The sequence below is a fragment of the Acanthochromis polyacanthus genome, chromosome 2 (assembly GCF_021347895.1).
Source record: "Acanthochromis polyacanthus isolate Apoly-LR-REF ecotype Palm Island chromosome 2, KAUST_Apoly_ChrSc, whole genome shotgun sequence".
Taxonomy (NCBI): Eukaryota; Metazoa; Chordata; class Actinopteri; family Pomacentridae; genus Acanthochromis; species Acanthochromis polyacanthus.
Window position 1 is genome coordinate 23788717 of NC_067114.1, and position 16027 is coordinate 23804743.

At 39.9% G+C, this 16027-nt stretch overlaps 1 protein-coding gene across 1 annotated transcript in view; it reads right to left on the reverse strand.

Moving 5' to 3' along the window:
- LOC110960332 (collagen and calcium-binding EGF domain-containing protein 1-like) overlaps positions 1-16027 on the reverse strand; it is a 43693-nt gene that overhangs the window by 4529 nt on the left and 23137 nt on the right. The window contains exons 3-5 of the mRNA XM_022207534.2: positions 2870-2922; positions 1350-1484; positions 602-739 (exon numbers count right to left, since the gene is read on the reverse strand). Coding sequence (XP_022063226.2) covers positions 602-739; positions 1350-1484; positions 2870-2922 — 326 coding nt within the window. The remainder of the gene's footprint in view (positions 1-601; positions 740-1349; positions 1485-2869; positions 2923-16027) is intronic.

A 16027-nucleotide genomic window follows, 5' to 3' on the forward strand; every position in this document is an offset into this window, starting at 1 on the left:
AAAAACTGTCTTACTGATGCTGTTTGACAGAACAACATGTACTTTATTCAGTGCTTTGAATTCAGTACTGTACTCTACCTCACACACAATTCTACAATTCTACAATTTCATTTAGCAGATGCTTTTGTCCAAAGCGACGTACAACACAAGCAAGAATTCAGACATAAGGAAAAACCTGTAGTAAGTGTAAAAAGTGCTTCAAGTGCGATTGGTCAAAGGTGTTGCCATCAAGCTGCAGAGGAATTGCCAACCCCCCCCCCTTTTTTTTTTTTACTTTGTCAGCCCTAAATAAGTGCTGGGTTTTGGACCACCTGACTTATTCTACCCCTAAGGTGGAGTCAGATTAAGTGCCAAGGTGTTCTCTAAACAATTGAGTCTTCAATTGTCTTTTAAAAGTAGAAAGGGACTCAGCAGAACACACCTTATACATACTTGAGAGACCTAGTCACCTAGCAAAACAACAAAGTCCAAGTTTGTTGTCATGAATACAGTGTAGAAGCTTTTCTATTACTGCAATTCATTTTAGTTAAGCCATGAACAGGTCCAAATCTAAAAGCTGAGCACGCTTGTTGTCCCACTACAGTGAAACAGAGAAACTTACAGTTGTGTACGGGGATGCAGGAGCGCTGGTCTGGTGCCAGTATGTATCCACTGCGGCAGCGACACAAGAAGCTGCCCACTGTGTTCACACACTCATGGTCGCACACACTGCTGCTTGACAACGCACACTCATCGATGTCTGTATATTTGTGTGTGTGAGGAATAAAGGGATGAGGGGAGGGGGAATGAGAGAGATAATGTCATGTTCCAGTCAAAAACATCAAAATCTAGTATTGGAGATTACTTTAAAATGAATCATGTTCATGCATAGACACAGAATGATCTAAAGAAGAACCGTACAAAGAGCAAAACCTATTATGATGATTCTGTATAGTTCTGAATATCATCTGTCCTTAGATAATTCATCCTCACCATTTAGGCTGGCAATTTTGTTAGTGATTAATCCCTTAGAATTCAAAACTGTAATTAAGAACTCTATATAATATCCTCGCTGAGCCCTCACATTAGTTTGAAAATCTGCTCAACAAGGGAAAATGTTTTGCTGTACAAAACAGGAGGAGGGAGCTGTTTCACCAGTTTAGACATATCCTGAAAGATCACTTCCAGCAAGGTAGAGCAATGGAAGAACCCCAAAGGAAGCTATTTGCTTGAAGAATGTCTCTATGTTTACTTGGGTTACTTACAGGATTAACGGGCTCTTTTTAAATGGGTGAGAAATGTTCCATGGCAGCAGTAGACATGGTATTAAAGTATTTAACCTGGAGATGATGAGAGGGGAGTTTACTGACCCAGGCAGTAAGGAGATTTGTGGTTGCGGTGTCTTTCTCTGTCAAAGCGATACCCGGGGTAACATGTGCAAACAACTCGTCCAAAGTTGTCAGTGCACTGCTGCTCGCAGGGCGACGCCGCACACACATCCACACCTACAGAGAGACAAGGCAGACAGTGAATGGAACGAGCATTTAAACAGTTTCATTGCCACCTTCCTCCATCCATCAAAACTAGAAATTGATCTTAAACAGTTCTATTGTCAGTCTGGATCAGTTGGCTCCTATTCATCAAGTCACCATAGGAAAAACACAGGTGTAAATAATAAAATGAGAGCTTCAAGTGAGGGTCCTGGATCACAATCCTACTGTTGTGGGACACTTGAATGGAATCAGCCATCACTGATGTTATTACCTGCTCCTGTACTTTCCTTACTGCAGTGGTTTACTGTATATTCAGCAATAAACAGAGATTTCTGACCCTTATGAATCATCACCATTTTGTGTCCCTACTTACATGAATGGACTGCAGCTTTTGCATTTATAAAAAAGGATGCATTGCATTGTGGGACTTTTAGAGGGAAACAGTAATAATATTTACAGTATAATATAATCAAATTATCTCCTTGGAGAAAAGACTATTATAGTGACTGATATTTGTTTCTGTGAATGCTAGAATTCATTTTCAGTTCATTTCATGGCTGGTTGGAAAACATTAGGTCTGTCATCGGACGACGATAAATTTGGTTATGTATTGTGAGTCCGCAAGGCCCAATAAATCATAGTGCACAGTTGTTGCGTCTCATAGGGCTTCTGTGCCTCAGGAAAAGCCTCTGTATGAATACTTCAAATTAAATGAAAAACAACCACAGCCACTTGTGTTTTTGGTCAAACTTAGGCTTCATCATTGCTGATGTGTGGATCAGCTGTGTGTAAATTTAATTTTGTTGTGAGAAATTTACTACAGATAAACGTTTGACATATTTACTGCTAGAAAAAACAGGTACTGTAGCTGAAACATGCTGAAACTACAAATTTTTTTAAATTCAGTTTTAAAATGCTCTTCTTGAGCTTCTTTCCTTCGTAGGCTGGATGGAGGAACAGTGTCCTCTGGTGGCTGACACAAACTGCACCTCCTTGTTAGAACTGTTCACCAGTGCTTCTGATTATGGTTATAAAAGTCAAATATTCACAAGTACCACCAATTTAATGTGGAAAATCATTACAAAATGTGGCAGGTGACTGTGCCACAACAGTTTCTTTGTTTCCTGCAATATTGTTTGTTCTAGTGCTCTGCAATGTAAAAGCTATCTGAAATGACTCCTTAAACGTAATTACTCCAAACTGAGTAATGCAGACTATAATAAAAGAGATCTGCGCTGCTCTTGAGGTCCACAAATGTGTTCTCCATATTGTTTTGCACAGCTTGTTCTGATCTATGAACCAGTGTGAAGAAGAAACTATATCAGATTAGGAACATGTGTATCTGATGTGAGACTTTATGAGTAAAACTTAGAAGACAGAGGGATCGGTTTACCTACTTTCAGGTATGCACTGGCCCATCACAAACCTGAATCCTTCACAGCATTTTCTCCTGAAAGAAAGAGAATAATTGTTAGAAACTGAATTATGACCACCATTTTCATATCAACATTAACAGCCTTTCTTGTGTCTCATGTCTTTACGATACAGATGTTGGATAATTTAGCCTAGACTAGATTAAGGACTAGAAACAGTTGAACACGGCAGGAATGACTCTGTCCAAAAGTAGAATAATTCCACCTCCAAGCACCTCTAGAATGATCACAAGCCATTTTTAGTGGCACATGAGAAAGAAAATATTTAACTCCAACACCAACATATGTCTCCACTTTGTTAAATATTATATTAGTGTGATTAGTGTAGCCCCATGATTGCAGGTTGGGAAATGAGGTTAGTTATAAAACAGCTTAAACGAGGTTGATGAGACGTTAAATCTGCATTTACAAAAAACCTCTTGCAGAGTGGCCCTTTAGCTGTATTATGACCGCATAGGTGTCATAAACCAGTAACCACTTCGCTAGAAAGAGGTTCTACACCACATTAATTTGCGCATGGCATGGCAAGCAAATCTGGCAGCTCTCCTCAGCCCATTGGGCTCTGTAGTTTTGGTTTGCTGTAAGAATGTGGTGTGTTGCACTTCACGTGTAAAGTGTCCATTTAAAACCACAAAATCAACCTGATAAAGCTGAGTCAGACAAGAGGCCTGTGCCAAAATATGCTCAGAAAAGTAACACTAAGAAAATTGTACTAGAGAGGGCAGTTGTGAAATTTTAAAATAAAAATCATTCACACATGGAGAACACATTAAGTTGGCTTTCCTCAGCACTTGAGATTGTTTTGTTTTGACGGGCTGCAGAACAAAGACAGATCATATCCAAGGTTAAAGACTTGAAAGATTTGCCTCTCTCCACAAGAACTAGTAAGAAGCATATTGGTGAAATGGTGGAAAATGTGCACATCCAGCAAACTGTTGCATTGACAAATGTACTTGTGTTTCATGTGGCTGTGGATGCAAGTGTGGACTTTTAAACCTTTGGATCATTTGAAGGAATCTGTGCAGCTAGAAGTATCGACAAACAGACCAGACACAGTGAAACAGCAGATAGGGGTCAGATCACATTAATTGCTGAGCTCAGTTTACATTTCAGCTTTTATCAAAGTGCATTATAACAGCATCAGAAGTGAGCGAGGGGATCCTGTTCAAATACTAGACGGATTCTAAGAATAACAAACTATTGCACTGAAGCACACAGCTAAAAATAAATTCCATTTGAGTTAACAAACAGCACTGCCCACCTTTACCTATTGACACTCATAGTACCTAAAAGTATTCACCCCCTTGACAGTTTTCTATTTTTATTGTTTTTCAGCATTCAATCTTGTCACTTACATTTAGCTTTTTAAAGAAGAATTTACAAAAAAAATCTTCCATGTCAAAGTGAAAATAGATTTCTATAAAACAATGTCAATAAATTAGCAATATAAAACATAAAATAAGTGATTATATACAGTAGGTCACCCATTTTAAAGTCATTCACCTAATTCAACATAGGTTTAGCGAACTGGTGAAGTCACACAATCAGTTCATCAGAGTGCAGTAAATCTATCTCAAGTGATTCTAGCACAAAAAGGTTCAGTCACTGCTGAATAATTACCCCTGGCTGCAACTACACACTGGAGACAAATGAACACTAAAAGCAGGTCTGTGAAAAGGTGATTGAAAAGCATAAGTCAGGAGATGGATAAAAGACAATTTCCAAGTCACTGAAAATCCCTTGGAGAACAGTTAAATCCATCATTAAGAAATGGAAGGAAAATGACACATTCATAAATATGTGTAGAGCAGGTTATCCTCAAGAATCTGAATGGCTGTGATAGAAAGAGACTAGTGAGTGAGGCCACCAAGACACTTATGATTCCTCTAAAGGAGTGAAAATCTTCAACAGCTGAGTCTGGAAACACTGCGTATACAACAACTGTTGCCTGTTCTTCACCTGTCAAAGCTTAATGGGAAAATGTCAAAGAGAAAGTCACTATTAAAAGAAGCTTGACTTTTAAATCTCGACTAGAGTTAGGGGACTCTGAAGTCAGCTTGAAGAAGGTTCTTTAGTCTGATGAGAGCAAAACTGACCTTTTAGTCCATCAGACAAGATGCTTAGTTTAAGTGGAAACCAAACATTGCACATCACAAACACATCATCCCCACTGTAGAGCATGGTGGTGGCAGCATCATGATGTGGGGATGCTTGTCAACACAAGTCCCTGTAAGGCTTGTAAAGGTACAACCTGATGCAGTCTACAAGAGAAGTGGGACTTGGGGAGAAGATTGTTTTCCAGCAAGACAATGACCCAAATCACGCAGCCAAAGCTACACAGAACTGGTTCAAAGACAACAAGATGAATATTCTGGAGTGGCCGAGTCAGAACCCAGACCTCAGCTCAACTGAGAATTTATGGGTGGACTTGAAAAGGTCTGTTCCTTCACAGTCCCTGTGTAGCTTGACAATTCTGCAGAACATAACAGGGTTAAATTACAGTGTCCAGATGTGCAAGGCTGATTGAAAACTATCCACACAGACTCAATGCTATAACTGCGGCCAAAGGTGCATGTACTAAACAGTTACTTGAGGGGGTGAATGCTTATGTAATCACTTATTTAATCATATATTTATTTTCTGTTTTTTAATTGAGATTATTGTAGAAACAAGTTCTCACTTTGATATTTTGCTCTTTTTAAATATTCTTTCCAAAAAACTAAAATACATTGCCCATGATTCATGCTGAAAACCAATAAAAGGGCAAAACTTTCAAGGAGGATAAATATTTTTTATAGCCGTTGTGTTATTACAGAAAAAAATGCAGACAGCTGCTACATACTGAAGCACTTCTGACATATCTTGGGCAACAGTCAGAGTTAAATCAAACTTTTAGTTTTAGTGCTCATTCTTTCTTTCCATCTCTGCCTCACAGCCACTTTATCTATTTTTTAGTCACTGCAAACACACGTAAGCTTGCTGTAAGTGTTTCATCAGGTTGTCACTCCAGCTGCCCGAGGGTCTGTTCTCATAGTAAAAGAGCAGAGTAGCTGCAGATATACTTCGTCTGATCTCCCTTCATGTCCCCTTGCCCGTACTTGAATCTTGACCAAATAAATGACTAAAAACTATCACTAAATTCTTGAAGTCTCACGGGTTTTTGACTCCTTTACAATCCTAGCATATTGTGGAAATGCAGCATTGTGCAATGGTTATTGGGCAACAATTTCTTCCAAAATTGATTCATGTTGTTTGGAAATGACACTCGTTCAGCCAACCCACAACAATCCGCCACATGTTACAGACATTACAGTTGGAAAAACACAGAGGAAATGGGTCAGAAAGTGGAGCAGCAACAAATATCACACAGGCACATGCTTGAAGAAAAAAAAAAGAGAAGAATGCACGACTCCTGTCCTACAAACTGCATGCTGTTACCGGACAGGATTTAGCATGCTGTCTCATTCACGGGCCCCCCAAGACAACAAGTTGCTTTTATTCTCCTCCAGCCTCCATGCAGTGTAACTCTAAATCACTCTGAGATCCCCCCCTCCCCTCCCCACCTCCTTTTCAATGAAAAATAACCTATTAAGGAGCGAGGCCGGCCTAAACTGATGAGATCCAGATGAGAGCAGCTTTAATCTGCAGCCTGTAGCTGAGAGTGTTGAGAGGGATGGATAAGGCCAGGCATGGAGCTGAGGTGGAGAAAGGAGAGTGAATACTGAGATTAAGGCTGTCACTCATTCAATCAATCCATCAGTCAATCCATCAATCAGTCAGTCAATTGGGTTAATGCGTTGCAGGTGTAGGTCTGACCAGGAGAACTTTTGTGATTTATATTTTTGTATTAAAGCAACTAAAAAGTTGATTTAGCTTAAACATTTAGTTTATCAGCTTCTTATATGACTCCCTGCTTTTATAACGGGTCATTTCTCAGAAACCAGTACTTTAGAACGATACAAAACTTACTCATTTGTCAAAAAATGACATCTGGATGTATTTATTTTTGTAAGAACTGATAGGTTTTTAAAGTTAGAGAAAAAAACATTGTGCACAACCAATGGCAAAAGGTGGACCATTGCATGTGAATCTATAGTAAAAGACCAGGAAATACCAATAAGAACAAAGATCCATTTAACCCTCAAAGCATTACAGTTTGATTTAAGCTATTTTAATTTTTTTGCATCAGAATTACTAGTTACCCTTAAGTTCTATGACTTTTTCTTTATTTATAGTCATGAATTTAGGTGAACACACTGATGTGCTGTAAAGTACCTGCACTAAATGTGTATACAATTATGTTGACCTGGATGATTTTTGTAGTTTTTCAGCTGCACAGACCACGCATACAAATGTTGCTCTGTTGACTGTTTCTGATTTGTTTGTCAGGGTAAAGGTAAGCTGTCCCCCATGTTAAGAGATGATACCAAAGACACATGGCAAAAAAATTACCTCCAAAAGACTGAAGGCTGAAAAACTCTTCTACTTGTAGGCAAATCTATAAGAATGACCACTGAGAGATGGGTTTTTAATGTATAGCATACAACTTACATGTAAAAGATACAGGCCCGCTTTTGTTAGTCAATCAGCCCACCACTGACTGGTTCAGACATTTGGTTCAGACATTCATGGTACCCAGAGGATGAATCCTACAAACTTGGGTGATTTGATTTCTTCTCATGCCCTGATAAGGTTGATGTGAGAAAATTTCTGTTTTCACAGCTCTGGACAGTTGGTCTAAGGGTCAGTCTGACTTCATGATAAGCTGTGTTTCCAGAGACCACACATTAGCAATTAGGAAGTAAACAGTTGTTCCTCATCTGCAGCAGTGAGGACAGTGGAGATATGTGGAGCCTCTGGACTCATGTGTTATGTCTAAAGAGTAACCTTGGTTATGCATGTGATGAGCTCTGTGAGCAGTGATAAACTCCCTGTTGACGGGAGGAAATTCATAACTGGGATCTCAAAGATACTTCTTACTGGTATCATGACATCTCTGATTCTCCTTGATCGAGCTTGTAATCAGCAAAGATTTCTGCTTAGTTTTTTGTTGTGAGTCACTTTCATCTACCTGCTCACAAAAATTCCCATCACAGCTTGTCTTGTCATTGAAAATGTCAACAATTATTGGATAATTTGACATAGCATGTCAGCAGGATGAATCCTGAAGTCCTGTCTTTAGTGTCACTATGAAGTTCACAGTAGTTTTGAGGGAAATATTTCAACAGCTATTGGAATTACTGCCATGTAATTTTGGTTCAAATATTCATATTCCTCACAGAATTAAATCATTTTGGTGATCCTCTGACTCCACCACCATCATCAGGTAAAAACTTTCATTTGTCTGACTTTGGTTTGTGTACAAAGCATCTGCTGCACACCTTGTTTAGTGCCAGTTAGCAAATGCTACCACGTTAAAATCAAACTATGACAGTAAACATGGAAAACTTTGCACCTAATTACTTGCCTAACGGAAGTTTTTTTCTTCTGTTTCAAAACCGTCTCTTGGACGGAATTGGATCAACAAATCTGGTTTCTTGATATATGATGCAACGTTCTGTTTTCTGGAAGGATTTTTGGGAGTGTGTGCATGTACTCTTTGAGCCTCTGCCACACATCACAGGGCAGATGTGCATACACGTTTATATTTATGTCTGCAGAGGCGTAAGTCCTGTAGCTGCTCTTCTCAACAAGAGACTAAAATAAGCAGCATAGCCTTTGTGTGCTGTCCAAAAACAAACATGATGACTTACTTTAAGGAAATATAACATAGGGTGACTAAACAAAAGAAAAATATGAATTTAATAGAAAAACAAACAAAACATCATCATCAAAACATCAGGGAGATTCATCCGTTATCTACACACCGCTTAATCCTCATTAGGGTTAGAGGGGGGCTTAAGCCTATCCCAGCTGACTTAGGGCAAATGCAGGGGAGACCCTGGACAAACAATCTCACTCACATTCACACCTATGTACAATTTGGGAGGAAGCAGGAGTACCTGGAGAAAACCCACACATGCACAGGGAGAACATGCAAACTCCATGCAGAAAGACCTCAGGAAGGCCGGGACCAGGCGTAAACTAACCGTGACGTCACCCATTGGTTTCAACGCCGAGAAAATGAAGCCCGGATTTTGCTACTTCCTGGTCGCCGTTTTGGATTTTTGGAGCCAGTGACGTAAAAAGCGTCATCAAACAGACTGGACCGGAGAGCAACTAGGGGCAGGATTGGCTGAGGACTCTCTTATCCCGCCCACATTTTACCACAGAGGCTTCTGTTGCTGTCTATCAAGTATAGCCACGCCCCCTGGCTCCACCAACTTTAACGATTTATTTAAAATTCAGTATTGATTTATTTTAAGATCGGCCACCCGATCTCTCATTTTGACAATGAAAACTAACGGGAAAAAAATCTTGAGCTGTAGAAAATCAGTCTATCAAATTTTATTTTTTCCAAAAATGAATTGGGGTCTATGGAGCAAAAGCTGTTTGGAGCCAACCCTAGCGGACGGCGTGATATTGGAAGTTTTTGACATTTCCGGGTGGGCTTCAATTCTGGAGCCAGATGCTAAGTCCACTATATATACAGTCTATGGCCGGGACACGAACCAGGGATCTTTTAGCTGCATGGTGAATGTACTAACCACCAATCCACTGTGCAGCCTAACTGAGAGATGTACTTCATATTTATAGTTTTTTTCAGTTGCTTTGGTACATTTCTCAAATCACCCTCAACATTTGCAAAACAATAAGTGCATTTCTCAAAACAATTAGTACAAATTGCAAAACACCATGGATTACATTCAAAAGCCAGTCTCTTGTGCAGAATGCTTCATTCATCTCTCAGAAGTAAATATCCGTGTGAATGAACATGTCAGTGCCATCAGAATGACAAGGCCTTGTGTCATTGTGTGTGGTTAAGACAGTCAAATTGCTTCATCATGTTGTCATTATAAGTGTACTCTGGAGGGATGTTCTGACGTAAACTATGACTAACGTTTTGATGACAAATCGTAATGACAATTGTAATTTGTAAATTGCGCCTTAGTGTATGTGGGAGATTGATTGCAAGAGACTGGACAAGATTCACATTTACGCTTTTACTGTTTGTATTGTAATTTGTTGACAGAACACATCATTGTGATACAGAAAGGAAAACAGCAACAGACACCCATCATGATACATTTTGATCAACATGATGACACAAGCAGTTAATAATGTAGGAAACAGCAGAGAATTGTACAGAATTATTTGCATGGATGTACCAAAGCATTTGCAACTTGTTCAAAGAAACGAGAAACGGCTTTTTTGATGTGCACAAATGACACAATGATTTGAAGATTGAACAAGTAGTTTTGAGAATTTCAATTGTGATCTGAGAAATATACCAAAACAACTGAGAAAAACTGTAAAATTATTTTACATTTCTTTGTTCTGAATCCTTTGGCAACTCACAATGAAACTCCAATTTCACCCTATAATTAACTTGTGTGTTTCTATATTTAAACAGATTAACTAAATTCATCACTGGTCTGACACCTTCGTAAACCCTCTCTCCTCACCTTTATCTAAATGTCACATGGACAGCAGACGTGAGAAAGTAAGCAGTCTGTCACTTTTAATTGTCATTTCTAACGTATGCAGCACAATGAATGTCTCAGAGGAAAGGTGTCCTGTAAATGTGCAGAGAGACACAGAATCTAAGTAACAACAGAATCAGCACAGCAGCAGTGTAAGCTAACTGAACTCGCTACTCATCCATGTAGGCAACAGGCAGCCTGTCAGTGTGATAACTCTCCCCTGGGTGTCTCTGATGGACAGGACAGGGGAAGCCGAGGCGTCTGGACGAGCAGTTGAGGGTGGAGGGAGAGATGACCCGTGTGTTTTTGTTTTGGAATGTGAAAGTATTTTGGTCAGAAAGGCTACAGGCTCGGTCGGCATGACACAGGCTATAAAACACACACCATTACACTGGAATCTGACTGTAGCTGTGTGTGTGTGAGACTACACAGGCTTGTGTGTTGTGAATGTGTCTTTTTCCTATATGTAACAGTAACAAATTATAGTGTTATTTTGTTGGCTGGAAAAATGCTATATTGGCACCAAATATTGGCTATTATTTAAAAGAAATCTCCATTATATGTCATCAGAAATCCCGGCAGGTTTCACTGTATTGTGGTCACGTCTGTACATGCAGCATTTGTGTGTGAGAGTCTGTGTGAGGGCTGGGATACCATCCAGTAATTGGGCACAGCCTTTTAATGTCAGTCAGGGTTTATTAGAGGAGAGATCCATGACGCTACCAAGCTCCCTCTCCTCCTCTTTCCTTTTCCACATTGCCCCACATTCAGTCTGCGATGTGCCGATTTATATTCAGGCCGTTCTATCAGCCTCTTGTTTCACTGTGAACTCTGTAGCTTCACTAGTTGTTGACATAATCTCTGTGCCCTTCTCTCTTCTCCGCAGACTGACATGTTGCTGGCCGAAGGTTGCCTTCTGTGCATGTAACCTGATCAGGTGTCCACCATTTCCATCTTTATTTCATTCAGTGGAATATTAGAAATGCTCAAAGTCTTTTACAGACATTTTTGCACTGCAGAGTCAAAAAAGACCATCTGTCTGCTGGATCTAACTTTAAATGTTGCTTCCCTGCACTCAAAAAGGACTTTGTCCCGCAAGTACCATGAATAAAATGTTGCTGAGGAACAACATTCACCTCCTGAAGAATGTCGCCTCATGCTACCGTGTTACAGTGTCACATTTTATGTACGGCTCGTGGCCTGAAAAATCAGCATCATTTTTTTAGAGCGATGGAATTATGAATTCATCTTACACAAGTTTAAAGATTATGCACACATTTCCAAACTTCTGTACTGTTTTGTCCTATTCCCTCTGAGGATACAGGAGATTTACAGAACTCTTTCACAGCCTTTGGATCGCTCAATCTCTGCTGCACACTGCAGGTTTACAGACATCAAAAAAAGGCTGTACAACAGCAGATCCAGAATCCCTGTGAAGGATCACAACTTTGACCCAGCAGGACGGTAACTTTCGTTCATGAAAATATTACTAACTTGCCAGTGAGTGTTATGACTTGTTCTCTCTGAAGTACACACATAAAAACTGAGATACAGTTTCATAACTCGCCACACACAATTGCAAACAGCATTGCTAGAATTCTGGTCCCGTATTGACTCATTTCAAGCATTTTCTCAACAGTTTATATTGTGCAATAAAATGAAAGCAGTCATAAAAATGAAATCAACTAAACTAAATAAATGGTCATAGGAGTGCAGTGCTCAATTAGGATTAAAGTGTACAGTTCTTCACTATTATTGCAATGGATTGAAATGTTTATAAATAGTTGACATGATGCAGGGTATTGATGTGTTTGTGTGTGTTTGTGAGTGTTTGTGCATTGTGCTTGCGGTCAGCGGCCGTGTCAGGTTATGGCTCAGCCTGTACATGCACTACTCTATATAGACAGTACCAGCTTTTCTGTATTTGCAATCTCAGATTAAAAGTATTATGTGTTATGGTGTAATTTGGAATTTGCATATGTTTCACAGCTGATTAGCTCTTCATTAAAAAAATATACATGGGTGATTAGAGTCTGGAGTAGATTTGTGCAGCCTCTCTTGGCTCTCACTGACACTGACAGTGTGGATATTATCAACTGTAGCAGCTGGCTGCTGTCTTGGACAGTTTGTCTGACTAGAGTGCAATGAATTACAATCAACAAAAAAACTGGGAATGGCTTGGACATTACTTAACTCATGCCGATCCATTAAAAAGCTTTAATTGGCCACGATACACACAGACCCTGCAGCGAGACAGGATCAGTGACATGCAGTAAATTCTTGTTGATTGTTGAAAGGAAAAAGAGCAATTTGAAAAAGATAAAAACCCTTGACAAGACCCCTGATATGACTCAGTTGCGTGTCGTCATAATGTCTGTTTTTGTCCACATGTAACCTCCAGCATGCTGTAAGTGCTCAGTATTAACTCTGATTGTCCTTCTGACCTGCTAATATTCTAAACCTACTGACTTAAGCCCTGTCCGTCCTCCTCTCTGTCCTTTTGGTATGAATTTCTCCCCCTAGTCACTTCCATTGGTGCTGGCTGACCCAGCAGCTACCTGCCCAGTCAGTGGTGCAGGCAGCTCCATATGCGACCTTCATCTGCTGCTGCCAAAACCAGCATGGCGGCATTGGAAGAAACACCAAGACAGCATCCAGAGGCAGCCCTGGGCCTGGATCACTTTACACTGAAGATTATGTACTTTAGCGAGGGGTCTCTTTCCAGGGGGAGATCATTCACTGTTATGGTTTCAGATCCAGCATTACCATGATTTATTTGTGCATTTAAAGGCAGGAATGCGCTACTAAGGATATTACTTATAGCACATGGAGAAAACCTCACTACCTCCTCAGACCAGACAGTGCAGTGGTCCTGACAGAATGGATGATGCTTTCCACGGACATCACTGCACATTACAAGTCCCATACACTTTACTGAGAGATGCTCCCTCAGTTTGTGGATAGAGTTTCCACACCTGAGGAAGATTAAAACAGGCTTCAACACTGGTCTCTTAATGAGTCCTTGGAAATGAATCCCACCTCCTGTGTACCGCATCGAATTGCAGAAACGTTGGATGTGATCTGAGGCGGATGTGAAGACGATGGGGGAGGAAATGTAAAAATGAGGGAGGATATTGACAAGAGGAGGAGGATGGTTTAAAGAGAGGGATGAAGGTTGCTGTCAGCATAGAGTGTTCCCTCTTGGGACTCGGGTGAGAGGAACACAGGAAGCAGAGCTCAGTGGAGGTCAACGGCCTCTTGACACACCAGGACAAGAAACTGGCCGTGTGCGTGTGTATGTGTGCGTTCGTCTTGTCACTTTGATGGATGCTTCTTATTGATGTGGCTTCTACGTGTTACAATTACAGCATGCTGTATTCATCAACCATGCTGTCACTGATTTATTTGCTCAGCAGCCTTCACAGTCACAGGCAGTTCAAAAACTCGGCTGGTTGGTTTGTATATGATGGTGTGATGATGGATAATACTGAATACATATATATACATATATATATATATATATATATATATATATATATATATATATATATATATGTATATTCTTTTGGAAGTCAGTATTGTTCATTACCTTAGTTCAGACTTTTTGTATTTCAGTGTGTTATTTTCTGCTCATATTGTAACCGGTTGAAGTTATAAGAGATTTTATAAGGTATTCTTTCCATAAGGCCTTTTTGTGTTTTCGTTTGTTTTTGTTAAATCCCCAGTTAAAGCACATTTCTACTACTAAGTCATACTCTTCCATCACATTTGATTCACAAACCAAACAAGAAGTGAAGGAAATTCCAACTTTAAACTACTTGTTTGAAAACTAAAACTGTCCTTGATGTGATAATGTACATTTAAAATGTTCTAAAGTTCAGAAATGCTCTCATAATCTCATAGGTCTTTCACAAATTATAACAAAACTCGTGTTACGTCAGCTTCCTCCTAAAGGTGTGAAGGTGTCGCCCAAAGCCGCACGGCTCTTTTTTAGTGTTAGGGCATAATTGCATATGTGTGTATTCTTTTTAACTTGTGTGAGTATACATATGTGAAGGTGTTAGTGTGTTGAGCGTGAGCACCTCCTCTCTGTTTATTTGCTCTGCCAGCCCACTTCCAGGACCCAAACCTCAGGGGAAACATCAGAGCTCTGGCCTAACAGAGGAGGCTTTGACTGGGAGCACAGGAGGTCTGAAGCACTTCCACCAGAATAAAGACCGACCTGCACTCCTCCTCCTCCTCCCTGTGTTCCGCCTCACCACTCCCCACTCACCTCATCTTTCCATCATTTCTCCTGTCATTCTCCCATCCTGGCCCACTCTCGAGAAAACACCCTTTAACCTTTTGTCCTTTGCCCTTACTTGTTTGGAGAACTTTGTGCTTCCATGCAGATTCACCATAGTAAGTCAATATGTTCCAAAATGTACAGATGTGATGTATTTGAGTAAAAATAGATAGATAGATAGATAGATAGATAGATGGATAGATAGATAGATGGATAGATAGATAGATAGATAGATAGATAGATAGATAGATAGATAGATAGATAGATAGATAGATAGATAGATAGATAGATAGATAGATAGACTCTTTGACATAAGCTGACTCATTGAAGGAATAAGAGCAATCATCTAAATGGCAGCATTATTAAAAGTGTTTGTATGACACCCGACCACTTTCTTCCTGTTGGACATTATGCCATCACACAGAAAACCGCAGACACCACAGAACAGATCACTAACGAGACCTGATGACTGAGAATGACGCAGCATCTCACCACTTCATTTAGTCATTTTCTAAATTACCCGACATTGTTTCGTCACACATAATTTCAAGGAAACTGCTTACCAATGAAACACTGGCAAACGATTCATTTTCACATTTCATGGCAGGCTGTGGTTTTAGCTCAAAACAAGATGTGTTTGTCAGTGCTTTGCCAGGAGGAGGATTGATGGAACAATGTGGTAGTTTTGCTTGATTTTCACTTGTTCCAAGAAGCCTAAAGAAAATATTTTTTGTGTCACAGTTTACCTTCCATGCAGTCATGCAGTTGTGGTTGCTTGTGTCACATCATTTCAGACCATTCACTACCATGTGTCCTGCTTTAGCACCAGTTACATCACCTGATCCTCAATGCTCTTCTATTCATCTGCCTCTACTGCACTCATTGGTGTCTTGAGTTTAAATACCACTGGTCCACCAATCAGGCTTGGTTAGATTGTCTTTGTGCCCACTATCATTGCTTTTTGATCCTTGCCTGCCAACCTAGAACTTTTTTTGTGCCTGATCACTTTGTCTTGTCTGGAAAAATATTTTTTTGAGTCATCTTTCACTTGACTTTTTCCTGGCAGCCTCGGAGGATATTTAGATCTGATTTCTGAGCTGAAGAGATTAGGATTACGATTCTTCTCAAAACAGTGTTCACCAAGTTTTGACTGTCGTACTGCACAGTTTAAACTTGGTCACTTAAACTCGACTGTTGTAGTTGACACAGCAGTGTTGTTGTTGACACCATTAATTCAGCTGTGAATACACTTCA